The following is a 26383-nucleotide window of genomic DNA, read 5'->3' as shown; positions in this document are numbered from 1 at the left end:
AGGTAATCACTCTTCCCATAGTGTTTGACCTCTTTACCCATTCATCTGTGCAGTGCTAACACTGGGTCGTGCCCTGACGACGGCTTTAAAAGCAAGCCAGACGCAGAAAGAGTGGGGAGGAAAAGCGGAAAGAGGTACTTGGTCTCTTCTGAGAACTCCTTATGGGAGAAGGTGGGAGGCAGGTGGGGACGGAGGCGATGGATGGACTGCTCTCAACTGCCCGTCCTGTGCACTGATGTATGTCCGCCACTGTTGTGGGAAGTTTTACGCCCGCATTGATCGCCAACACACTCGCCCGATTCCCAGCTTTGCAACATTTCTCAAACCGTCCGAGGGGCAGCAGGTGCTTTCCCGCAGACTGGGGTAAAAGGGGCCGCAACCTCCAGCACGGCTCATCTCGTGTAAGGCGTGCACAATGCAGGTTGTTCGACCCACTAAGAGAAAAGGCCGCCTAAAGTTCCCGTGTGCATTCACTGCCTGCCACTGTTTTGTTTTCCACTGCTACAATGGCAGTTCCGGCAGTGGCCCTCGATGGTGAATCACGTGTTTCATATGTCCACGACTGGATCTCACCACACGCTTTTTCTTTTTACTTTCCGGGTTGCACCTGACCTCTCTCCCCTAGCATACAAGCGTGACATGTTTAGCTCACCATCATGAACTGCGATGCCCTGTGAATGCCCATGCGAGCTAAAGCAGTCGTGCAACTTATGCTACAGCTGATAGGGAGGAGTCTTCGTGCTCCGCCCTACTCGTGCCAGCAGCTGTGATGATTATGTTGGCAGCTAAATAAAAATTTTCCCAAATCTAACGGCTCCTGCTTAGTAACTCAGCGTGGTATGCTCAGTTTCACCCAATGTAAAGGCGGCACTGCGTATGGCAAAGACTGTAGGCTGAAAGGTTCTACAAAATGCTGACTGCGCAAACGCTGGTCTTCGAGCCGATTACATAGTATCCGGAAAGTTGTTTTTGAGTTGTTCCTTCTGTGGTATAAACGCCATGCTCACAATTTGGCAATGTTAGCACGTTCGGCGCGACTGTGGAAGTTGCAATCATTTTTTTACCCTCACAGAAAAATGTGTTCTGTCCGCGATGACAAAATCAAGGGGGAGAGGAGGGCACAAAAACATGTCGAAAAATTATTTTAAACAGCCGTTCCAGGATAAATTGAATACATATTTGCAGCACCTGCCGCTTCCCTTGTAAAGACAAAATGCTTTTGGATTCTGTTGGCTTGTATCTTGAACATGCATGATGAAATGTTGGCTGCCAGGAAGCAAGCATGGAAGACGGGCCATCTGATACTTGCACACCTGACATATTTTACTACAGTTGCAGTTTTACATATGTAACAGGGTAAAAAAAAAAAGAAATTTGTTTTGTCCCAGAGCTTGGTTACAGCCCCGATTTTGATTCAAACAAAAAATTCCACAGCATCAACAGAGACGACAGGATTGCACAGCGCTAAAGACGAGGGCCGAAGGAATGACAGAAGGCACAACTTCAGCTGCGGTTCACTGATAAAACCGCTCGATATTTACCGGGTGCGTGAAGTACTTGAGAATGCTATTACTTATCGCCATACACACCAACAGCCTCCTCATGTGTGTTTAGGCGTATGGCCTCTTGTTCGTCGACCCCTTATCATTCACACTGCGCAGTTTGTTCAAAGATGGAAGTGTACAGGTTGAAGCACAAGGTGAAACGCCATGTAGTCCTCGTCGCCCTGGCCGCACACCCCAGCCACTCGGAAATTGCCACCTTTCTGAAAGTAGCGAAGTCTTTCGTCTACAAGGTGCAGACAGAGCTGATGTGTTGTGGCGGCGGCGTGGCATGTGAGGCGAAAAGGAGCAAGCACAGTCAGCGGTCAGACGTCGCCATAACGGCTTAATTTCCCCGACGGTGGTGTTATCCGTTGTACGCAATGAGGCCGATGTCATGCAGCCTCACTTCTTTTGCAGGACTCCGCGTTCATGCTGCCGGTTATGTGGATGTGCTTGCCACCATGGTAATGCTATGGATAGAGAGTGTTACTAAAGAAAGACCACATGCCTTTCAGCAAAATTTAGCTTGTGTCCACCCCCCGTGCGTCACCTAATAGTGGCATTGCTGAAGGCCGCCATTTCTCACTCAATGGGCAACATTTCTAAGGAGCACCTAATACGCGCATGCAGCCGTTTGTGAAGCCGAATCGAATCGCTTATTGCGACCAATGGCGGATTCATTGAGTAGTTATGGAAATAAATTATAAGAGTAGTACTTTGCAAAGTTTGGTGAAAATATGTCTGACGCCAGCGTTCTGTTCTCAAATACATCATACGCAGATAATTTTCACTCTATTCACTCATTTACACCCAAATTCTCTTCAAGTAATGTGTGCTGGCAGACTTGTCGACGTATGTATCGCGAAATCATCCAACCTTCCGCCCTAACAGAAAAGTGTTTTATTTTTACTGTCACCCATGCTTTTTAACCTAGCCATGTGTGGAGTCGCCAGAAAACTGAATGAAATTCCAGACAAAGTACACCTTATACGTGGATGACATAACAGTATGGATAACTAAGGGTTCTTTGGGCACATTGAAAGCACGCTGCAAGTAGCACTAAATACAATCGAAGAGGAGGCTAAAAGAAAAGGCCTCCATTGCTCCCCTGCCAAATCAGAGGATCTTCTCTTAACAAGGCATACCAAACGAAACCCCCAAGGAAAAGTTAATCTGGCCTTAGGAGAAATTTCCATTCCACAAAGACCGGAAATTAATGTCTTGGGGCTTCGCATCCAGAAAGACGGCAAGTCATATACAACAACAACTTTTGAAGCAAGGCAATCAGATCATTCACATGATGAAAAGAATCACCAACCATACTATTGGATTGAAGGAGAAGGAAGCCCTGAGACTGAGGGATGCCTTCATAATTTCCAGGTTTAAATATCACCTTGTACTTAAACCCATCACAAACAGAAAAACTCAAGCTAGAGGCGCTCATCAGAAAGGCTACCAAGGTTGCCTTAGGAGTACCAATCTTGACTAGCAACGAGGCCCTATTCAGGACAGGTACTCACAATACGATTGATGAAATCGTTTCAGTTCATTTAGCGAACCAAATTCAAAGACTTCGGTCAACAGAGCAAGGCAGGAGCATCCTCAGCAGCATCAATTTTGATCCCACACCTAAAAACAAGCCACAGGAAGTCAAGGGCCCATTTCTCAACAGCAAAACTCGAGACCTACTCTAAGTCGCCCCTTTACCCAGGAATATGGATCCCGAAAGGAATGAGGACAGAAGACGGCAAAGAGTTAATTTTTTACAGAAACTTGTGAAAAGATCTCCAACAACCCAAGGAATGTACTATGTAGATATTAGTTCCAGCAGAGGCAAGCACAGCATCGTAGTGCTGAACAGAGACCTTCATCCGGCAGTAGCCTGCATTCTCAAAAGTGGCGCCAACATCAACACAGCAGGCATTGAACTCCACGCCATTGCCAGAGCCATTAGATACCACGATACCTTCACACCGCATAGTCCGCATGGTACAGAACTCCCGGTGATCATTTTCAGATTCCCAAGAAGCATGCAGGCAAATTATACTGAATGACATGAATAAAGATACAGCAGATTTATTTAATAGTCACTGTCATCATCACTACGATATTATTTGGACACCTGGCCACGCAGAGATGTTTGGCAACGTTTGGGAAGACACGCTCGCCCGTGAGTTAAGAATCCGGGCGCCGAACATCTCCCTGCAGAGGTCCAATTGTCGTGGCATCATGAACAATACACTAAGAGACCTTAAACTAAACAGAAGAAAATTACCTCCACCTCACCCTAACCTAGACAGGCAGCAATCAGTATTACTGAGACAAGCACAGACTAACACGACATGCACCCCAGCTAGACGATATCTTTTCTCTAAAGGAAGAGCACAAGAACCACCAGTCTGCAAACACTGTGGTGGATATCCTCATGTCCTATGGGAATGTCCTCACACTATTCCCAGCATTCCTCACTTACACACACCGACGCAGCTGCCATATCCCATTGACCCAACCTGGCCGACTCTCGCCTCTACCTTCGAGGAGCAGCTAGCTCTAGTGCAATACATCAAAAATGCACTAGAGCCGAGTTCAGACCTGTAATTGGGTTGCCTGAACCGCCTTTGGTTCTAAATAAAGTTTTCTCTCTCTCTCTCTCTCTCTCTCTAAAGCTGGGTATGGGCTACAATGACATGAGCGCTTCTTGCAGCGATCTACGCTTGCCCCACCACTTCTGAGTATGAATAAAACTAGTATTATTAGTATGCACTTATTCTTAAATGCCCTAACGGCTATGTAAACTTATTTGACGGTTCTAAATTTGGGAATAGGCTACATTGACACGAACACGTTTTGCAGCGCTCTACGCCTAGAAACAAAACTAATATTAGTATTCATTCCTTGCACTTTAAATTATCGTCACTGATTTCCCTGCCAGCATTAACAGACACATTTCCGACACGCTGGAAGCAGTATGGATTTGGAGAGGGGTGCATGGAAGTTCAAAGTTAAACTGCAAAATCATCCAACCCTCCGTCTAACGATTGCGATGGTTGAACGTGAAGCTTTCTTTGTGCGAAATTGAATGGGAAATGGTCAAAGTCAAAGGCGCTGCGATCAAAAGACCGAACTGCGTGCTGGTCAGATTCAATGCTCAACTAGTCAGTTTAAATCCAGAAGGCAACCAAGGAAACCCACACGAGGAAGCGTAGCTGTAAACCATCGTCGTTAGACGGAGGAGTGCATGATTTTTCAAGCGTAGGTGGCAGCTTGTAAACCAGCCGCAGCATTCAGTTGTGAAACAGAGTACAGGTTTTTGGCAACCTCCTGTCTCGTGTCCTTCAGCCACGCAGGAATTGGTTTTTGAAAAACCATTGACCAACTAGCCAGCAACCATTGCAATTCTTGTAAAGCAATGCTTTTCCACGACAAGCAATAACGTTTTAATACATTTGGTATTTATCCTGTAAACGATTCCCGATAGTACGAACATTTCTGTGAAACTAAACACGTTTCAACCATGGTTAATGAAGATATGGAAGCGTTGTCCATCACACTGGTTTTCGAGGTAAATATTAGAAAGCATCTCCTCCCCCCTTATGTCTTTCGCTTGTGCACGACGCCGTTTCGTCAACGGCCAAAGGCCAGCGCCACAGCATTCCTGGATCAGTTGCACACACTGGCTTTGTGGGAGCATTTAGCTGCAATATACTCCTTGGTACGCCAAACTGCATGCAGGCATAACAAAATTGCATGAAGGAACGGACTTTCACTTCCAGCTTGACTTCCAGCTTGGCGCATTGAGCGTCATCTGCTCTTTGTAATTACCGAGTATGGGCGTAAATCACACACATGGCATGCCTCGTAAAGGTCGCCTCTGCTTTCAAGATTTACCGATCTGTAAAACGTCCTTGTGGTTATCTACGCTTTGCAAGCCGCACCGCAGCAGAACGGCAGAATGTTGTGCGCAATAACGCTGCGCTGACCGCCACCAGCATTTCACTGACGAGCGGTTCGCCACGGGTGGCGCTGTTCGCTGAAGCGACAGTGGTGCCATACAATGGCCGCCCAGTCCCTATAGTAGGAACACGCAAGTAAGGCATGCATGCAGCATGCACAGTTTCTCGAGCGAAATGGACTTGCAAGGTATCTCGGGGCTGGTTGGGGGCACTCCACAGCTGAAAGTGTCTCGTCAATTTGGTCACCTTCCCTGCCAAAAACTCTGAAGGAGTATTGATCGAGTGCGTGTGCAGTTCTTCATGCCGCACTTTTCTCTTGGCACATTGCACACTTGTTTTTCGCACAGGGCTTTTTCGTCAGGTGCTCCTGAATTGCCATGGTGTCATGTCCGTGAAAGAAAAGCTGCAATGCAATTGGAAACAAAAAAACTCTCCCTGTGGCAAGAATCAAACGTGGGTTATGAAATGAAGCATTATGAAACCGGCGTCTATCCAAATGAGCTACCATCGCATTCTGGGTGCACAGCATTATTTCCTTTGGGTTATTCGTAGCGCTCGCTAACCATTCCTTCATTCAGTATCAATACTAACAGTGGACTAGAAATCACCTGGGCTGCATGCTTAACCCCCCCTGGTCAAATAATAGGTGTGTGCTACCGTCCACCTGACTTTTCCAAATTGTTCCTAGACAGGGTTCGGACAGGCTTCAAAAGCAAAAAAAAATTACACCATCTCCTCGAAGGAAACTATGTGGTGATGCAAAGCATGGGGGTTCCGTGTAGGTTCCACACCGGAGCAGAACCGGCGCAGGCGGTGTCTCGGAGCAGACTGAACGCCGCGCACCTGCTTTTATACAGCTGGAGGAGAGGAGAATGGAGGAGAGACGCGCATGCGCAGTGGGGGTGTGGACGGCGCCACAACAAGGGAGGGACATAGCCCCGACCATGAGATGGCTCCTGGAGCAACAGTGTCGCCGGTGTCTTCCTGAGCCGGCACGAGATGAGCCGAACGGCGAGGAGGAGAGCGGCGTTATCACAGCTGGTTGGGGCTCCTGGAGCGACAGTCTTCCTGAGCCGGCACGAGACGAGCTGAGCGGCGTTATCAGAGTTACTGGATATATACCAGTTGCGAAACTCCCCATAGGCCCCATGTATCGAAAGCCGGTCTTCGGTTGCCCCCCCTGCGCCGGGGCAAGCGGGGGCAAGTTGACTAGCCTGTCGTCTGTCGGCAGAACATTGAAGTAGTACTCAAGTGCTTGCGGCTGCTGCCGTAAGTCATAAAAAGAAAAGCCACAAAAACACAAGTAAATTTCACCTAAATAATGTGTTATAATTTAGAAAGCAACCTTTATTTTACAAAAAAATTGAATGATATTTGTTTAGCGAAGTTAAGTTTTTTGTCTCCTAGGTGCCGCGCGCGTCGACTTGCCCCTCAGCTTCCACGGAGTGGGGGGCCTAGCGCCGCCCGGATTCTGAAGCGGAGTTTCGCAACTGTATATATCCAGCAACTCTGCGGCGTTATCACAGCTGGCGTGGAGAGGGAGACGAGGAGGAGAGGTGCGGACGCTGACGTACGATGGAGGGTCGACTAAGAGATGCTTTGCATCTAAAATTCACAAGTTTTCAAGGACTTTCAAGGACCCCATCTTATGTTTTCTGGCATTATTTATAACTTTTTCAACAAAATGCAAAATTTTGATATTGCCTAATGCCTAAGAACATTATTGCACATTTAGATAGGTGCTATGGGTTCATGAATGCTCCCCCAGCTTTATTTTTTTTCATAGTTTATATTTAGAGGTTTTTCTTTTGTCATGGTGTTTTGCTGAGGCTGTTTGATTTCCAAACTTCATTAATGTTGCCTGCATCTCCTGCTTTGTCAGCTCAGCAAGTGTTGCTGCAAGGCAGGATGAACTATGTACACGTCCACCATTTGCACGTAAAAGCAAACGCAGATGGAGCGTATGAGGCACAGCAAACACGCAATGAAAGGCCGTCCACAGACTAGATGGAACATGCAAGATAGAGAACAGAAGCCGGCTTTCATGGGATTGTACCGTGACATGAATTCTATTGAGGAGTGCTGCTCCCAATGTTGCCTCGTAAAAATGAGAATCCACAACTCGTAATTTCACACAATACACTGAAACTTGATTGTTACAATGTTTCTGTACATTTTTAACACCTAAAATTCACGACAAACACTTCAAATTCTTGTGAAAAAATAGGGCCATTGGTTATCTCCAGAAAAATCAAGGGTTTTTAAGGACCCTTTAAAAATTCCAGGACTTTCCAGGCCTTGAAATTTACACTTCTAAATGCAAGGGTTTTCAAGGTTTTCAAGGACCTGTGCGAACCTTGATAGAACAACTTCGTAACAGTATCAGTATTGCTACCCAGCGGTGTAAGTTTTCTAATATTTTCCTTTTAAGCAATTTTAATTACTCCTAATTGACTGGACTAATCTATTGTCGTCTTGCCGTACGTCACTTGAATTTATCAGCCTTGCGTTAGATTTGAATTTCTTCCAAGTTATTTCTGAACCTACTAGGGGTTCCAATACATGAGACCATCTTTTAACTAGCTCCCCAGAAAACGTTGGAAACATTTTTCATAATGGCTCTAGCGATAACAAAGTATTCCAACTACTCATTTATGCATTAACGGCTTTAGCGATAACAAAGTATTCCAACTACCCATTTATGTCCCATCAACCTTCAATGGTTCCACAAAAAAAAAAAAAAACGAGATTACAATATAGCTAACTATCTGAATATGAACACTGAACTAAATGCTTTTTTTAACTAAATGTTTTTACCGTTGTTATCTAGCCGGTGTGTCGAAAACTGGATGCTGTTCAGGAATACAATGTCAGTGCTGATTGATAAATATGTTCCTCTAATCTCAATAAGCAATGATAAAACTAACCCGTTGTTTAATAAGCATCTTAAACATTTGAGGAACAAAAAGAAACACTTGTATTTGAACGCAAAGTGTGCTTCTAGCCCAAGCTCTTAAGCGAAATACAAAGAGTGTCTGAAAAACTACACGTCTGCTACTACTGCTGCTAAGCACAAATATTTTCATTGTGATTTGCCTTCCCTTCTAAAATCTAATCCGAGAAAGTTTTGGGACACAATTTCACCTCATAAAGTGTATAAAAATATTTCTTTACTAGGGGACAATCTAATTAATCTCAGAATCGATGAGTGTACGTCAGCATTTAATACATATTTTGCATCTGTTTTCACGCGGGAAGATCATTCCAACATCCCCATAGTTAAAGATTTTGACTGGTCATTCATGGAAACCATCAACACCACAGTTAAGGGAATCACTTCACTAATTACTAACCTCAAGACTTAACTTCCGCTGGCATAGATGGTATTAACTCTAAGGTGTTAAATACGATATCCATTTCAAGTCAGATTCTTTTTCACAGCTTTCAACAATCTATACGCCTCGAGATTCGCGATCGCTGCGCCGCCTGCCGCCGCTTCTCCGCGGCGTTTGCGGGATTAGCGCTGCGTGGCTGATAGGTGGTCATGCAGTGTTTTGGTTCTCTTTCGCTTCTCTTTGCCTTTCCGCGCACTAAACAACTTGTTATGGTGACGTCTGTAAGCTAACTGCACGTTTAGGGCGCTTAAAAAAATAGCTGCGTCTTGGTAGAGCGCTTGAACGCCAACAAGAGCTACCTGGGGAGGCGGTTCTGCGCGCTTCTTGGCCGCTCTTGCGGTCGTCGGCGACGGCAGCAGCATATCACCGCTGTCACCTTCGAACACGTCAGCACAAGTGAATTCTATTTATTGTCACCTCGTTTAGACCTGACATTGGCACTGTACGAGGTTGGTTCGTTTTGCAGCGCAGACAACAAATGCGGCTTTGCTTCGAATATGTGCGTCGTAGAAAAATATATTTCGGGGATGTGATAACCCAATAGCTGACAAAAACTTGTGCCTTTTATGGGAATATAATTCACGCGAAAATGTTAAGTACACTCAAAGGCTGTGCATTGTCAGATATGTGCCCACACATGCCGTATAGTAAGAACCAAGGTATATGTTAATGAAACCACGGGAAAATGAATGGTCTGCAAGTCAGGAATAAATAGAATAGTCGTACGGGAATGAAAAAAAAAAAAAAAAAAAAAAAACCGAGAGCAGCTTCTGAAATGCTAAAGACGTTTGTTTGAGCAAGGTAGTATTCACCAGACCAACTAGATGCGAAATGCACTGATATTTCGCTAGACAGGAGGGGGGGGGGTGAGGAGGAGGGCGCTCAACTATAGTTGTTTACAAATGCGGAGCAAAATCAACGAATGAACGTTTTAGTAATCACACACACAAGCTGCGTGTTTACTTTTCGTTTGCTTTTCGCCTTCAACGATCGGCTGATCACTCGGCGGACGCATTTTTTGAAGAATACAGGGTAGGCAGTTCACAAAAATTGCGAGGTGTCGTTGATAGAGTTGATTGATTGATTGCAGGGTTTAACATGCCGACGCAACGGAGACGATGAGGCACGCCGTAGTGGAGGGCTCCGGATTAATTTTGACCACCTGAAGATTCTTAACGTGCGCCGAAATCTCGTACACACGGGCTCGTTGGAAGAGTGTCGTATATGATAAGGGTCTCTGATTTCGGTTTATGCTAGATTCTGCAGTCTCCCTGTGTCATACGACGATGCTTCGAAGAAGCGTTTGGTCGCGGACGCGGATTACTCTATAAGCCCATCTTCGCGCTTCTCGTGGAGGATAAATGTAACAGATGAATCTTTGCGAGCGCTCACCTCGGGACAAGACGACCCAGCATTAAATTTGTCGTCGTGTGCTGACTCCGGAGTGTAATTTTGCATTATCCATCGTACTTCATTGGTACAATGTTTGCGAAATTTATGCCGCATTGGCTTGTTCAGGGTACTGAGCAATAACTGATATGTGATATTGGCAGGCGTAACTTGCGTGAGTGCTCCGCTGGATTTTTTAGTGCACAAAGTCGATTTACATCATACTGTGTACGGCCGCAACATGACCATCGGAGGAAACACTGCTTACGGAGACACTGCCACTAAATTTCAGGGCAGCGGAATTGCAATCAGCTGCATGCAAATGCTCGCTTCGGGACGCTGGCCTGTGACACACGCCCGGCGCTCATATAGATCTTTCTAAGATCGCGTCATAAACGTTTATACTCTCGTGAACCCACCAGGCTTGCAAACAGAGTGCCTGCTCCACGTTATTCGGTATTTCGAACGGGGACAAATGGTAAATCGCTGTCTTGAACGAGCCCCAAAGGCAACGGCGACAGGGGGGAGCGGGCCGGGGACTCCCGCTCCTGCTTTCGAAACGGGCCGCTAGGGGGATTTCAGTGGCGCCCCTACAGGCCGCGCTCGAGGCGTATAATCCGGACAGCAGCTACCCAACAACTGGAAAACTGCAAAAGTGGTTCCGGTCTTTAAAAGTGGCGATAAAAGTTCCCCCGATACTATCGCCCCATTTCACTGACTTGCATTTGTTGCAAGCTTCTCGAGCATATCACTCACCACCTCCCACATTTACAATCACCTAGAGTCTAACAATTTCTTTTTCACTAATCAACACAGCTTTAGAAAAGGGTTCTCATGGGACAATCAACTTTTGGAATTCACGACTGACTCGCAGTTAAACATGAATAACAATCTACAAACCGTTTGCATTTTTTTAGACTAAATTATTGTCCCTTCAATTAGATTCCCTTACACTATTGTGGCTCCGTAATTTATCGTTACACCAGCAATTTACAAAAGCCCGTAGCTTCAGCTCCCCCTTCACTGACGTCACATCGGGCGTCCCTCAAGGCAGTATTCCTGGCCCTTTACTCTTTCTAATTTACATTAATGACTAACCAACTAATATTTCAACTTCCATGCGGCTTTGCCGATGATTGTATTTTATATTGTCCCATAATCACTCCTTACAATCATATTGCCCTTCAAAATGACCTAAACATAATTTATAACTGGTGTAACACCTGGCAGATGAACCTTAACTTTATAAGTGTAAAATAATTTTTCTCTCGAGAAAGTGAAATAATTCTAACCACAAATATACTGTTAATACCACTGACTCGAAAAAGGCAACGTAATACAATTACCTAGGAGTACACTTAATGCCTAACTGTCATGGTCATTTCATATAACCAGTCTGTGCCAAAGCATCAAAATCATTAGGTTTTCTCCGCCGAAACTTGCGTAACGCACCCACTAGTAGCCGTAAATGAGCCTATTTAACTTTTGTTCGTCCACAATTAGAGTCTGCTTCATCTGTATAGTCACCACATCAAGCTTATTTAATACGAACAATAGAATCAATTCAAAATAGAGCTGCGCGCTTCGTTTCTCGGAATTATGACCGCCATGCTAGTATTACTCAAATTGGAATAGATATGTCGATTCAGCCATTAGAAACTCGCCGCTCAATCGCTCTTCTCCGTCTTCTGCACAAATACGCAAATTCAGCTACGCCATCCCCATTGCCTCTGGAAACACCTGTACGCATGTCAGCACGATTTCATAATCAATTCAGTTTCAAGCGAATATTTGGTGAAACACGTTCATTGAACTTATCTGCCTTGCCACGTGCCATTTCATTGCGGAATACCATTTTGCTTGAAGCTTATTCGCAGATCTTAATCTTGTAATATCGCCAAACTGCCAAATCATGATGATGTGGTCACATACTAATGTGCATCGCTTTTGTTTTACTTTTCCACCCACCTGATGCCACCATGTTCATAATACCAAGTCATGATGCTTTGTTGTTTTCATTGTTTATCCCAATGCAACGCTTGTTTGATTTTTGCTCGCCCTCTCACACAATGCTCTTCAGAGCCTGTGAGGTACTGTGAAATAAAACATCCAGCCTTGCACCACTATAGTGCCAGCTGTGGCAATTTTTTTGTCAGTTCAAAATGGATGTTTTGGCACATTCTAGTCGCTGCATTCTGCAGGGGACAGGACTTTCATCAAAGCTCCACTGAAGGGTGCTAGCGCTGCTGGACACACCAGGCAAGGACATCGCACGTCCGCAAACCATTCCATTTTCTCGTGAAGCAGCTGCAGTTTTGCAGTAGAGTTTTGGTATAGCGTTTGGCATGCGCCATTTCTTGCGCGCGCCCCAGTGTGCATGCGCAGTACGCAACAGGAGGGTTTGCATTTAGTGGGCGTCTGCAATTTTCCAGAGTTCGGATGGGGCTGGTCTCGCAAAACTTGTTTGCTCGAGAGGGCGTGCCCCTGTTGGCCGCTGCCGGCCAGAATGGTTCTGTGCGCGCAAGCCTCTCATTCAACAACAATCTCGCGCTGCTGACAGTGACAGGCACCCAGAATACTAGACTGTACTTCACCGAATCACTGCCGGTTAGGGGGGGGGGTACCACTGTTTACCTTGGGTCGCGTGTGGGTTGGTTGGCTTGCCAAATTATTCTAGATGGCGCCAGTGACAATTCTGAGCAGCACCACGTGGAGCATTGCTGCCGCAGCACTAAAACCGGGATCGGTAGAAAATGTTTGCAGAGCGCAAGCGCAAAATTTTAACCGCACTACACTGAAACTTCCGTGTTTTGTACAACCCTAACACAAAAAAATCTTCCCTGCACTTCCTTGCATTGCTAGCCCTAGAAACTGATGCTGCTAATCAGCCCAAACTGTTCCATACACAGCTCTAACCAGCCTGTCATCATCCATGTGGCTTTCCACAAGATTGGTACTGCATTAATACATCGCATCCTCTAGAAGATTCTTTCTGGAGTTTAGAGTCATTAAGTGACCAGTACGCAAACATTTTGGCCTATTTATCTACCACTCTATCAACCAAGAATGCTGTGGCACAAAGTGCAGTGATGCTACCGGCTTAGGCCGCCTTTGGAGCAGCTTTTATAGCAGGCAAAAATGCGTTTCAGAGCAGCAAACCAGCTTTCGGAGCAGGTGTTGATAGAAGCAATCTTAAGACACGTATTGCATTCATGATAGATAATCGCTAAAAGCACGCCCTTCAACGATATTAAAAAAATAAAAGAACCCAGAACGTGGATATTTAGTCCCCATTTTTATCACTCTCCTGAAGAATGTCTGCATTGAACTTTGTGCAGTGCTCGTCACAATGAACACGCTTTGTCAAATCGAGCACTAGTTGAAGGCTATCATGGGAGCACTGACCAATAACATCAGTAGCGCCACGGCTCTGACTGCACAATTGAACATCACGCTCTTCCCCATGTTGCACATGCATCACCATTTAGCAGTGTCAGCACTGCCACCGTAAAGGTCTAAAACAACTAGCCACGGGTAGCAGCGCTACTGTTTACAAAGGCAGCGGGAGCCATTTCTGGCAACCAACATGCAGCAGCTAGCTGAATCTTGCCCCTTCACCACAGGTTTGCCGCAAGCAACCAAAACGCCTCAATGAGAAGGTAGCCCATTAGCCCTCCCCCCCCTTGAGACTATGTCAATTCCCTGCGAGGCCGCATGCGCGCACTTCACCTTCGATTTCCACGTATGTGAATTCTATGCCTACGTGAACTCTACGCGAAATCTAAGACGGGTGTCGTCATATGCGTGCCGTAATCGTTAAGCTCGGAAACGTCAGGCGTCGGGAAATTGCCATACTCGCTCGCCGGCGCGCGGCCCGTCTGTCACCATTTCCTGCCCTTGCATACACTATTTTCTCTCCCCTGCACTTTGTAAATTCTCATCTGTTTACAGTAAAATCTCGATAATATGAATCTCGCGGCACCGCGAAAATATTCGTATCATCCGAAATCCGTGTGAACAACACTGACCAAAAAATCAAGCACTAAAATAAGTTTTCGATTGTTCCTTTTCTAACTTTCACGTGACGAGATACGCGACGTTTTTCTGCTTTTTTTAAACCTTCATGTCGCCGAGCGGTCCTTTCTGGACTTTCATCTTCTCACTCGCGGTGCCCAAGCTCACTCACGACAGGAGCGTTTTGCACGCGATTCGTGTGTGTCGGCGATTCGGCGCTTGCGGCCAGAAAACTACGCATGGCAGTGGGAGGAGCCTAACGACTTGTGCCCATGGGAAGGCGTGCGCCTCATGGCGGCAGTTACGAAGCGCTCGAGACAGCTGGCTGGCTCCACCGGAGATGTTTAGGCTCAGCACCCCAACAGATATTTCATGGGCGCTTTCACTAGCGGCGCGGATGACGTTTTATAGCACCGTTTTTGTTCACATTATTAACTCATTCACCGCACAAGATACTTCGTATGTGCTTAGAGCAGCATTTTAATGAGCGGTAGAAACGGTCTCTTGAGCATTGCATGCCTGTGCAGTGCGCGGCGCGTTTTCGCGAGCAGAAAACAGCTTGGCCGTTCCTGGAGAAAGAGTGACAAAGAGCCCATACGTCGCCGTAGCTTCCTCGCTGGGAAGTTGGGCGCCTTGCCGACTCGTTCTTATCATCCGCCGGGCACCGCAGGTCTGTTTGTAACAGCCGAAATTTTTCCCAGTTCAAACAGTGCAATTTCGCCGGGACTTATCAGAAATTCATATCACCCAGAATCGTATCATCCAGATTCCACTCTAACTACAACTACTGCGTCCTCATCTCTTGCCTACTTTTCTTCCAGCACAACTCTGCAGGCACCCGGTAACGCATCCGCTGTCTGGGCACCTTGGCGAGCGAGTACAGCAATTTCACGTCGCCGGAAGTTGTTGCCGAGCTTCACGAATACGCAACGCATATCACGACGCATATCGCGGCCCGAAGACCGCGGGCCAATCCCCCAAGTGGCCATGTGTAACGAAGGAAGGAATAGCAACAAGGACAGCAACTTTTTCGATTTGTTTGCTTTATGTTATTTTGCTCTTAACAGTAGTTTTTTTTCATAGAGTTCGATTTTCTCATAACCCTCTCTTCTTTCACGCCCTTCCCACTCCCGCTTACCCTCCCTCTGGCGTCATGCGGTTACTTTAATTCTTAGCTGTCCCCTTTACACGCCAGCCGCAAAACATATCATCGCCGTTATTGCAACAAGGGCCAGTTTGCCTTGGCTTGGCTCAGATTGTGTCCTGAAAACAGGTGCACCGCAATATCACTTTCAATGGGGAACCTCAAGTAGTTAGCTTCTTTTCTGAAAGTCACCCTTGAGTGCAGGTTGGGTGCAGAATCACCAAATTTAGAGGAAATGTAGCAGGATGTAGCAGCCAGAGCACTTGGTCGCAGTTTGGCGCAGCGGTAGCATCACTGGAAGTGGTATAGGCAAGACTGTTCCCAATTACCAGCATGGCTCGTACATGCCCACATTCTTCCGTGGACGAGTGAAAACCTCAGGCATGCTCGCGGCAAAATCTCAGCATATAACATAGCACCAGTGTACTTTTAATTGCGCACTGCAGGAGCGCAAGCTGAAGCATAGCTCTCATAACGGGGCCTCTATGGCATCTCCAAGCTTGGCCAGCTGGATTAACAAGGCACCTTCTTTTAACAAGGATCCTTCAAGAGGGAAGAATAAAACGAGACCCTTGAAAATACAATGTTGAATTTCTAGGCTTTCGACCACACACTGTGGGTTAGGGCAAAATACAGGTTTTAGACAACATTTACAGGACTGATCTTGCTACTACACAGAAGCAGCACTTGCCACCCCACATGGGCCCGAGTGCACACAACTTTAGCTCAGCCCGTATTTGAAGTTTTGTCACGGATCCATCAGGTCGGCAATGCAGCCATGCAGGCCAAAGAAGAGGGATCCTGAGAGTGCAAAGTCTGTAAGTCAAAGTTTATTCTTTTTTTTTTTTTTGCTGCTCAAAATCATAGATGTGGAACATCTCATGGGTCCTCACATTTTATGTACACTTCTGTTCTTCTTCTGGCACCCTCGCAGTGTGCTTGAACGTGTTGTGCACACACTCACTGCGCCAAGAGAAAATTACAAAACAGTGCTCTCTGGCTGTCGCATTTTCAGTCCTAGTGCCCCACGCCGGTAATTTCGGCGAGAGCTGCTTTCGACAGTAGCTTGCACTGTCATGCGCAAACACATGCACGCCCAAACGCTCTTGAGAAAAAGAAAAGGTTGCATCTTAAATACACATAAAGGCAACCAAAATGGCATCCTTTGTCGATTTTTCACTTTTTTTTCATCGTTTTTCCTCACACAAGAGAAATGTTGTCAGAAAAAAAACTTAAGAAAAAAAAAGTAGCATCCTTCACACACACGTTGCGCAGCACCCTTGCTCTCCACACATTAGCTTTCACCAGCGGCACAGTCCGCAAGTCTAAATTTGAATATTTTTTTCCTAGCTAAAGAAAAACAAAAATGTCAGGGAAAGGAAAATGGGCACGGGAACAAAAAGAAAAGTAATTTAAAACAGGCAAAATATTACAAAAGTCCTCCATCTGTTTTCATGCGAAGTGCCACATGTACACAAAACTACCGCCACCACAAAATACTTTGTTCACTATATTAAATAATATAAAGTGCTTTCCTGAAAGCAATAGGGATAAAAAAAATTAAACTGTCGAAAAGGAAGACAACCGCATTCCCCCACATCTGCACTGGTGCCATAAAAAGCAGCCACCAGAACTTAGAAAAAAAAGGGGGAAGGGGGGAGAGGGTGCCGGGCGGGAAAGGAAAAGTCCTCGTGATGCCTGTCGCGGCTCAGTCATGCGTTTGCTCAAAACCTCGTAAAACACTCGGAAGTTTGTGCAAGAGGAGAGACGCATCGCCCTGCATTCAAATATACTCCTATATACTTCATATATCTATATATATTTATATATATATAAACACAGGTTCAGCAGTGCCTCTCATTTGCGCAGGCTGCAGAAGGGAAGAAGGGGGCACGCCTCGGAGGGTATCTGCGGCAGAGAAGCGAGGGAGAGGCTATCCTCGCGCAAAGGGGGCAGGCGGGGAGTCGCTCATTTACAAAAACCCTGGCACTTTTGCACGAGCGGTAGGAGAATGAAAAAGGCTGCGTGCCACGAGAGAGACAAAAACATTGCCTCATGCACAGTGCCAACTTTAGAAAATAGGCTCAAAACAGTGGCGCTAGGGATCCTTTCGTAACCATAGTAGGGGGGGGGGGGGGGGAAATAAAAAAGAGGAGGAGGGGGTGCAGGGAGCAAGAGGCTGTCTCGTAGTAGTATTCGGCCACTTTTTTCCTCTTTCACGTGTCCATTTTTGCAGTCCACTGTCACAGAAGGGGGGAAAAGGGAAATGGAAAGATCTGCATCATCATCATCATCATAAGTCTTGGTCACCACTCGCTGTTGTACAACCACCACCCACTGGCACCACTCTCGCCATCACCACCCTTCATGGCCGCCGGGCGAAGATCAGGCCGGAGCAGGAGGAGGCACAGGGGGGACACTCTTCTGGCAGACAAAAAAGAAGAATCCATTGCTCTGTCCACCACCACCAGCACAGCAGCAGGGGCTAGTTGTCGTCGCCGGACTCCCGCTCCACCTCTGCGAGCCAGGTGAAGAAGGAGGTGGTGGACTTGATGGCGACGCCCTTGCCCTCCTGCTCGGCCAGGTCCTTGCTGTCGGCCCACCGCTGGAACGCGTCCTCCGAGATCAGGTCGCAGTCGTAGAAGGCGTTGAACAGCTGCACCAAAATGCCTGGGAAGGAAGGAAGGCAGGCTCAGCACCCACCAGCTCCCACCAGGCTCTCCCCCCCTTCCTCACCTTTGGGGTGCTCGAGGCGGTTGACGAGGGCCTGCAGGGCGTACAGGGCCTGCAGCTCGCGGTCCTCGTCGTGGCTTAGGTACTTCTGCAGGAGGTCCGTGTACGTCTTGATGAGATCCTCCTTCAGCTCCCCACTGCCGTCACGTTGCACTGCGCAGCATGTCATGGCTGGGACACTGCCCACACACTGCCTCAAGCAGCAGGCACTCACTCGTGATGGCGTTCTCCGCTACCGCAGTCACCAAGGCACGGATGAAGGGCGGCTTCTTCGTCTGGGCTTCGCCGAGCTTGGACTGCGGAGAGAAGCGGAAGAGGCCACCCGTGAGCCAGCACTGTCCACAGAGCGACAAGAGGGGCACCACCAAGCACGGGGATGCGCACCTCGATCCACTCGATGATGGTGGCCGAGGGGGCTCCCTTGGTGCGCACCAGGAAGGTGAGCTGAGACTCGATCTCGGGCAGGGACGTGGCAGAGCCGCCTGGGGCCCGACTGGCAGCCGGCGGGGCACCGCCGCTGGGAGGGGCCGCCCCCGTGCCCAGGGTGAAGGCCACGCCCTGCAGGGCCCCCCCGCCACGTTACCCCCAACTGCCCGCTTCCCAGGCAGCCATGCAGCAGCAGTGGAAAGGTGGTACGCACGTTAGCCTTGGCGAAAGCATCGGCATCCTCCTCGGGCTTCAGGAAATGGCTCCACTCGAGGCCCGCCGTCCGCCACATGTTGAGAACAGTGGGCTCGCCCTGAAAGCAAGCAGAGCAAAAGCTGTCCCGCATGCCCTGATGTCCCGCATGTCCCGCATGGGAGCACCCACTGACCAGGCTCTTGGCCAGCTGGAGCAGCACGCAGGCGGCCAGGCGGCCGGCGCGGCCGATGGAGCGCAGGGGCTCGGTGGCCTCGCGCAGGTACTGCAGGGCCAGCAGGTCCAGGAAGAGGGGCGCCACCAGCTCGGCCACGTACTCCCACACCTTGGGGATGTCCAGCTCCATGTCCTCCCCGTACTCCAGCACCCCGTGCAGGCCGCGCGTGAACTGCTCCAGGGCTAGCAGCTTGCGCCCCAGCAGCTCCCGCAGCAGCTGCCCCGTCAACCGCCGCGCCTCGGGGCTCCGGTCCAGCGTGTGGCTGATGGCTGTCGACACCAGCTGGTCCACGGTGGACGGCGCCGCCAGCTCCACGACGTTCTGCACTGCGTCTGCCAGGTCGCTGTTGCACAGGAACTGGTCCACCAGGGCCTCCGTGCGCGTGCGCAGCATCTCCTCGTCCATACCCGCGTTGCCCTTGAGCAGCGACGTGCCCTCGGACGCCACCGCCGGGGCAGGCGCTGCCGCCACAGGAGTAGGCGCCTCCCGGGGGGCGGGCTTCGATTCCTCGCGGGGCTCTGGCTCGTGTGCAGTCGCTGCAGCGGCCAGGTTCTTGACGGCGGCCAGGGCAGCGTCTCGCTCCCGGGACTGCGAGGGGGTCTTGCGGGCACCCATAGAAGGCATGGGCGACTGCTGCTGGCTGCCACCCCGCCCACGACTCGACTCCCGACTGGAGGCCGTCGAGCGTTGGGCACCACGCCGAGAGTCGTACGAGGGCGCGTCGGCCAGGGCAGAGAAGCGGTTGGTGGCGCCCGAAGGTCGCCCATCGGGCTCCTGCAAAACAAGGGGGTGGGTTCAACAAAGCAACATGCGAAGCGACTACTCGTGCCACACATGCACAAAAAATGTCATTTTTCTGTTTTGGGTTGTATTATCATCTTTGGACATTTAGGTTTGCCAGTATGAAAACTGTGGAAAGGAAGAACCCGCGAGCGGCCGGCGAGGAGGCACAGTCACCCTCACTCAGCAGCCAAGTGCGCATACGTCACGGGTCACGTGGGCCGGTCCAATGGAATGGCAGAGCCAGTGACGACGTCATTCGGAGAGGTAACAGCTGACACAAGACTCGGCCAGGCGAAAGGAACAGGGGGGAGGGAACCGGGCTCCCCTCAACCGGCCTCGACCAACACCACTCCCCAGTAGCTCAAGCAATGCAGGAACCGCCGACAACGCAGAAGATGGGAGCGCCAGGGTGGTTTTGGGAATAACCACATCCGAGGATCACCACCCACCGTCCTCGTCTCTTGCCTGCCTCCCACTTGGGCGCCGTTGCCACGACTGCTGTGTGTGGAGATTTCTCCGAGTGTTACCCACGCCACAAAATTCAAGCGGAAATTCTAAACAGAGGTTACGGAAAAACGCTTCGTTGAAGTAAAGTCAGAAAATAGCGAAAGTTCGCAGAAATCAGCGTCTTGTCAGTTCCGCGCATCTCTGGGCAGTGGCACTGTCCGCAATTTGCAATCACTCACGCAGGTAGAGTTGTCCGTGCCCTTAAGAGTGTGTGCAAAAGAAAAAAATAGTAATACCACAGCAAGCATTTTCCCGCCCCAAGCACCCACCAGCTGTATGAATAGCACTTTTTGACATGTGGCACTGCCTACCGTTTCCTTGATTATTTGCATGATAAATCCTGCTGAAATAAGCGTTTACAAAGACCAAAATCCCCAAATTTCGCACGAGTACAATGGAAAGCAACGTGAAATGCGTTGCAGTACGACAACCAGTAACATCCTGACGGGGCCTAAGCGGAGCATCTTCGACGACTGCGACAGCAATGGGGTCAGCGCAACTACGGACATGTCAGCATTTATCAAGAGGACAAAGTTATTGGGATGAAATTACGTACAATACGGGAACAGTTCTAGGCCTGTGTTCGATTATTGGGCATTCCACTTGTTGCCTGAACACACTTTCGAGCATATTTTTGTACGTTGACACATTTTGCCCCCATAATTTTATGCACTTAAAGTTGTCAGATCACAATAAAAATTTTGCAGAATATTTTATTTAGTGATTTGTGCTAGTCAGCTCTCCAAGAACACCATACACCGTTTAAAGGATCCGCGGAAAAAGAATGCTGGACTTTTCTTTTTCACAACAATTCATTTCTCGTAATTGTATGCTCATAATTGCACAATGTGGTTCATAATGAGCGTAATGAGCTATTGCATAATGCTGTATATGAAAATTCTGATGATGAAATAAGTGTTGATAAAATAGCCTTTCTTTGCCTGTTGCATATGCGTTAATTAACTAATGAGGTTAACTCTTTCGTTATGGCGGAAAAACGGCCGATATTGAGTGCTTCCACAAAACTATTTTTTTCTCTTGAGCTAGTGGACACATTTACCATTGCTATGCATAAAATTGTAGCTTATAGATTGCTCTTACAAACACTTAACAGCAGTTTTGTGAACGGTACAATTACTTACAGTTTATTAGTCAAATAACCAGAAAAAAAAAATGAACAAAGAAGTATACACGTAACGTATATAGGCGATTGTAATGAGCCTAAAAATTATTAAATTATTTTAGGAATTCTAAGATATACAAATTGTTCCGACATTTCTTGGCTATGATTCAATATATATATTAAATCTTTGACAAAACTTGACAAAAATTTTGGTTTTGGTATTTTTTTTACAACTATGATATATAAAAACCTTTAAAAAACTGGTATTATTGGAAATGCCGTTAAATAATCTGCATTTTGTGCTCCTGCAATTAGTGCCCAACCAATTTTTTTAGCAGGAAAGAAAAATGTTTTCTTGGACCCCTAAAATTAGTCAATTTTCCGGCGGTAGTGAAAGAGTTAAAGGTAAATAAACGGAAACAGCTCTTTTAATACAAAAAGAACTAATACTGGAGCCTTTCGAAAACCAATCATGCATGCTGGGCATCTACATTGATTTCTCGAAAGCGTTTGACTCAATAAATCATGATACGTTGCTCCTGAAATTAGAACACTACGGCTTCCGAGGTAGTTTCCTTCAGCCCGTCCGTTCGTACCTTAAGGGGGGACGCGGGGATCAGATTGTGAAAAGTGACTAAAAAATCGTTTTTTCGGAAGTCACATTTTCGGATTGCACGTTTTATATTCTATGCGTTCACAAAGTTTCCCTGCCGTAAACGATCGCGAAGTGCCAAAGAAAAATATTTATATCGGCTGAGATGGCAAAATATTTCCTCAAAATGACGAAAACACGGCAATTTTCGCAGCGCTGTATCTCCGGAACGACGCCACTGGGCGCCGCCATCTTGGTCGCGTTAGATCGGCCGACTCTTTAACTTTCATTTCCCGGTCGCTCCTTCTGTCATCGCTGGCTCATAAACGCACAAACGGCAGAAAGAGAAAGGTAGTGAAACGAAGAAACCGATAGATTGTAACACGCGATTGGCTGTCCGGCCTCCTTTTTTGTTACGGCTCTCCTGATTGGGCGTCGCCATGACAGCAAAAACATGGCCGCCGCGCTGCTGCGCATTTTACGCTGACTGCGCTCCGCCGATGTTTTCAAAGTTTCCCGGTCGACTCGTGCAGTTTACTCGTTTTATCTTTTGCGGTACTGAACAGTGACATTACTGTTATTGCGGCGATAATGCTTGAGATCGTGCGCCAGATAGGGAAGTGCGCGGCTCGAAAGATGCATCGAAAACGTGCCCGCGACATCGCCGTGGTCTGTCCTTGAGTGAGAAGCGCAGTCCGTGCGTCTACAATTGCGGTTCGTGAAGCGAACTTTTGGACGCATTGCGGGCACTGCGATGTTATAAAACGCTGAGTTATTGCTGTGTTTCACAACGAGCTCGCGAGCTTCGAGAATGGAATGACCGACTCGCCAGAAGTTGCGGCGCGCGCTGCATTGGCACGACGTGTTCGGGCAGCGGCCGATAGCGGGATCGGTTGCTATTGCACGCGAGTAATAATAATCGATGTACGCGAAGTGAAATTTAATGGGAAAAGCGAAGTGGCCAACCACAGCAAGGTTACCTAAATTACGATTGTGGGGAACGTGCGCGTAGGGGATTGATTGTAAGAGGGGGGGGGGGGGGGGGGGGGGGGTGCAATGAACTCAGCTTATTTGAGAAACTTTTGCCGTGGCTCTAAACTAGTTCGTACAACGAAGTCGGAGATTACAAAATTATATTTTCAGTGTTAAATAAATTAGAAAAGACGCCGTAAGGCTGCAGCGTTTTACATTTCGATATTTTGATTGGGTTTTCTATTTTTTCAATGTTTGCAATTCTGTTGTCTATTTTGCAATGATTGATTCGCCTGAAGGTGAAGAGCATGGTATGCTAATAATAATCAATGTTGTAATTGTGTAAAAGAACTATATTCTGCTTTCAAATAGCTCATCTTATGCTTGTGATGCCCAGATATAACTTTTTGACACTGAACACCCTCATGTACTAAGCTGTATCTTCAGCAAGGTTATGACACCCAGAAATCTGCTGAAAGTCTGCTGGAACATTCATATAAAACGAAACCATGCCTTACTCTTCATTTTGGAGACAGCTATGCATTAGGCATACATCAAGTAAAGTATAGGTACCCTAGTAGCCCATAGTGAACTTTGTGGTACACTAGGTGTAAAACTGGTGCTTCTGCCATCTAAAGGCCTGCACATGAAAACCTTCAATTGGCCAGGAAGGCCTCCCAGATGCACCAAATCAAAGGGCAAGGGTCTTTGAGGTTGTCCCCAAGCAAGGACAGCAAGGACTATGCTGCTGGTGCAGTTTGAAAAATCGTGTAGTCTTTGTAAACTTTAAGGGCCGTTTTCTCAAAAGTGCGTTTTACGAGTTCTTCGTTGCTCGTGGAAAGGATAACATGGCAACCACTGGGTGGATTTCGACACTGTCTGTTTTATTTCCATCCTTGAAGAGTTCTGCAGGGTATGACATTCTCGGATTTTCATTTTAGGGCCTAGTTATTTTTTTATGTGACATTTACGGCTGAGTCAGCTGTATACTACTGGGTACAGGTGAAAATAATGTTCTCTGTAAAAAAAATGAAGGGTGTAAAAAAAATTCGAAGAATGTCATACCCTGTAGTGTTCTTTTGACTACAATTGAAAAGTATTCTGAACTTCCTACCATATGTCAATACCTTGCTAGGCTTTCCACGAGCGGGCAACATGTACACCTCTGTAACACAAAAACTACTGAAGGTATCATCCTGAAATTTCAAATTTCACCATTTGGAGTGCTTTTCAATGCACCTACCAAATTTCATTACTCTATGTCAAAAAATAAAAAAGTTTGCTCCGATCCCCACCTCCCCCCTTAAAAATCAACAGCAACACGTAGTCGTCCATGGTGAATTATCATATAGCAGAGCTATTAAAGGGACACTGAAGTGATATGTAAACATTGCGGGATTACTAGCGCAAATTGTAGTCCGGAGTCCCCAGGCCATGTTTCGACCACTCTAGGCGCGTTTACGCGATTTTATTTAGTAGAAAAACTAATTCGAAAATGCTGTCCTCCTCTCTTTACGCTCGCCCATTTTCTGTGGCGTTTTCGTGTGACGTCAGGAGGGGATGAGCTGGCAATTGGCTGCGCCACGGCTCCGCTACTGCACGGCTCCCCGGCCGACAGAGTCAGTCGGCCCAGCGTCTCGTCCGCCGGCCGCCGGCGGGTCGTCGCAATCAAGGAGGTTAAAAAAAATTGCTTGGTCGCAATTCGTTCGTTTAGTTGAAACGAAGCCAGGACACGTTTGTGAATGGAAGAATGTGCCTTTCTTTACTTGGTTTGTTTGTACACTGTATCTAGCTCCAAGTCAAGGTCGCTTCACACAAGCGCTGCACATGCGACGCTTCGCTGACTGGTACGCCAGTAGGAAAATATAAGGCCTCTTGAAGGCGGGAGAAGAGTCAGCGAAGTCAATATAGGTACTAAGCAAATAAAATCAACTGATATTTTTACCGTACAGCGTAAAACTAGGGCGCGGGAAGCACGTTTTTGCGCTGGGCGAACAAGCACAGCGGTCAGCAGCACGACTACGCATCTGCGAACGCTTTTCCGTCTACGAAATGCAATTGCTAGACGTGAGCTACTGTGGAAACTCGGGCGACGCTTACTGCACGATCGCAGTACAACAAATAGTCACCTAAGCGGCTTGAAATGCCAAAACTAAATAAAAGTGTAAACCGGTTGTACAATATATACCCTATATTAGCAAGGCATTGGCGTCCCGCTCCGTGGCCTAGCGGTCTGAGGCTCTAGGAATTCACGGCAAATGTTTTGCGAGTCACGAGTTCGAATCCCCGCGGGTACGTGCTTTTTTTTTTTGTAAGTTAACTTTTTTGTTTTCCGCCGATGTTTTCTATATTGAGTTCACCTTTTTTGGGGCCGCAACGTTCATGGCTACACCAACTAGTTCACAAAACGCGCGCAGGCTGGCACTGGCGCGCTAGCGAGTTCTCGTTGGCGTGCTGTTGCCATAAGCACCGACTGCTTGCAGGCAGTGGGCACAGGCCAGAATGAACAGACCCTTGGCCTGGTGCGAACACGCTTTTTACGATACAGGCATGAGGGAGGCAAGCTCCAAATATGGGGGAAAAGCGCATGACATTTGGGCGTCTGCGGGTACGCGGAGGGCGTTCATGCACTGCGTAGGTCTCGGCTAGTGAATGCTACGACTACAAGCCGTCCTGGGAGGCTTATCTTGTGCATTTTACAGCCGACAACATGGCAGAAGCGCGGTACGATGATTACTGAGATATTGAGAATGCCCATCCAACAAAGCCATTGGTTATGTTTTACAGAACCGAAACCGAAACCGAAACTTGTGTGATTGCTAACCTTGGGCATCGTCCAATCACGACGCCCCTCCTCTCAACGTTACAGCCTTAGTTGGTGCGGCCGCCGCAAACCGCGCATGGTAGTTTTTCTTCTTTCGCGCTTTGTAAAATAATTACCGATTTGTCAACCGGATAAACGATGAAAAGTGTGCTAATTTGAGCCAGTCTACGCAGTGCAAGCAAAAACGGGAGCTTTTCAAATTCACTTCAGTGTCCCTTTAACTGTGGTGTCCCTCAAGGGAGTATACTTGGACCGCTACACTTTAACCTTTAAATTAATGATATTGTATGCATTGACAATAACGCTAAATTTATTATATACGTGGATGTTGCCAGTTTGTTTTTCTCCGGACGTAAGTTACCTGATGTGATCGACAACGCAAATACCGCTTTGCGTAATTTACTAGAATGGAGCAATGCATCTTCACTGATAATTAATTCCAAGAAAACGAAGGCAATTCTCTTTCGCCCAAAAAGCAACAGTCGGTGCTTTACCTAACATTGTTCTTGGTGGTATCAATATTGAAATTGTTCCATCCATAAAAAGCCTCGGTG

At 47.4% G+C, this 26383-nt stretch overlaps 1 protein-coding gene across 14 annotated transcripts in view; it reads right to left on the bottom strand.

The window, feature by feature from the left end:
* Positions 1-16247: 16247 nt before the first annotated feature.
* The window catches only part of LOC144144338 (eukaryotic translation initiation factor 4 gamma 1-like), a 123238-nt gene continuing 113102 nt past the window's right edge, over positions 16248-26383 (bottom strand). For all 14 annotated transcript variants that reach the window (XM_077675750.1, XM_077675751.1, XM_077675746.1 and 11 more), the window contains exons 16-21: positions 18987-19802; positions 18813-18911; positions 18557-18730; positions 18387-18468; positions 18176-18325; positions 16248-18109 (exon numbers count right to left, since the gene is read on the bottom strand). In XM_077675750.1, coding sequence (XP_077531876.1) covers positions 17925-18109; positions 18176-18325; positions 18387-18468; positions 18557-18730; positions 18813-18911; positions 18987-19802 — 1506 coding nt within the window. In that variant the 3' untranslated portion in view covers positions 16248-17924. The remainder of the gene's footprint in view (positions 18110-18175; positions 18326-18386; positions 18469-18556; positions 18731-18812; positions 18912-18986; positions 19803-26383) is intronic.

This window comes from Haemaphysalis longicornis, unplaced genomic scaffold, assembly GCF_048455015.1.
Source record: "Haemaphysalis longicornis isolate Haplotype H1 unplaced genomic scaffold, Haemaphysalis longicornis Haplotype H1 scaffold_7, whole genome shotgun sequence".
NCBI classification, from domain to species: Eukaryota; Metazoa; Arthropoda; class Arachnida; order Ixodida; family Ixodidae; genus Haemaphysalis; species Haemaphysalis longicornis.
Note: the sequence above shows the minus strand (reverse complement) of the source record. Positions and strands in the feature narration are given on the sequence as shown.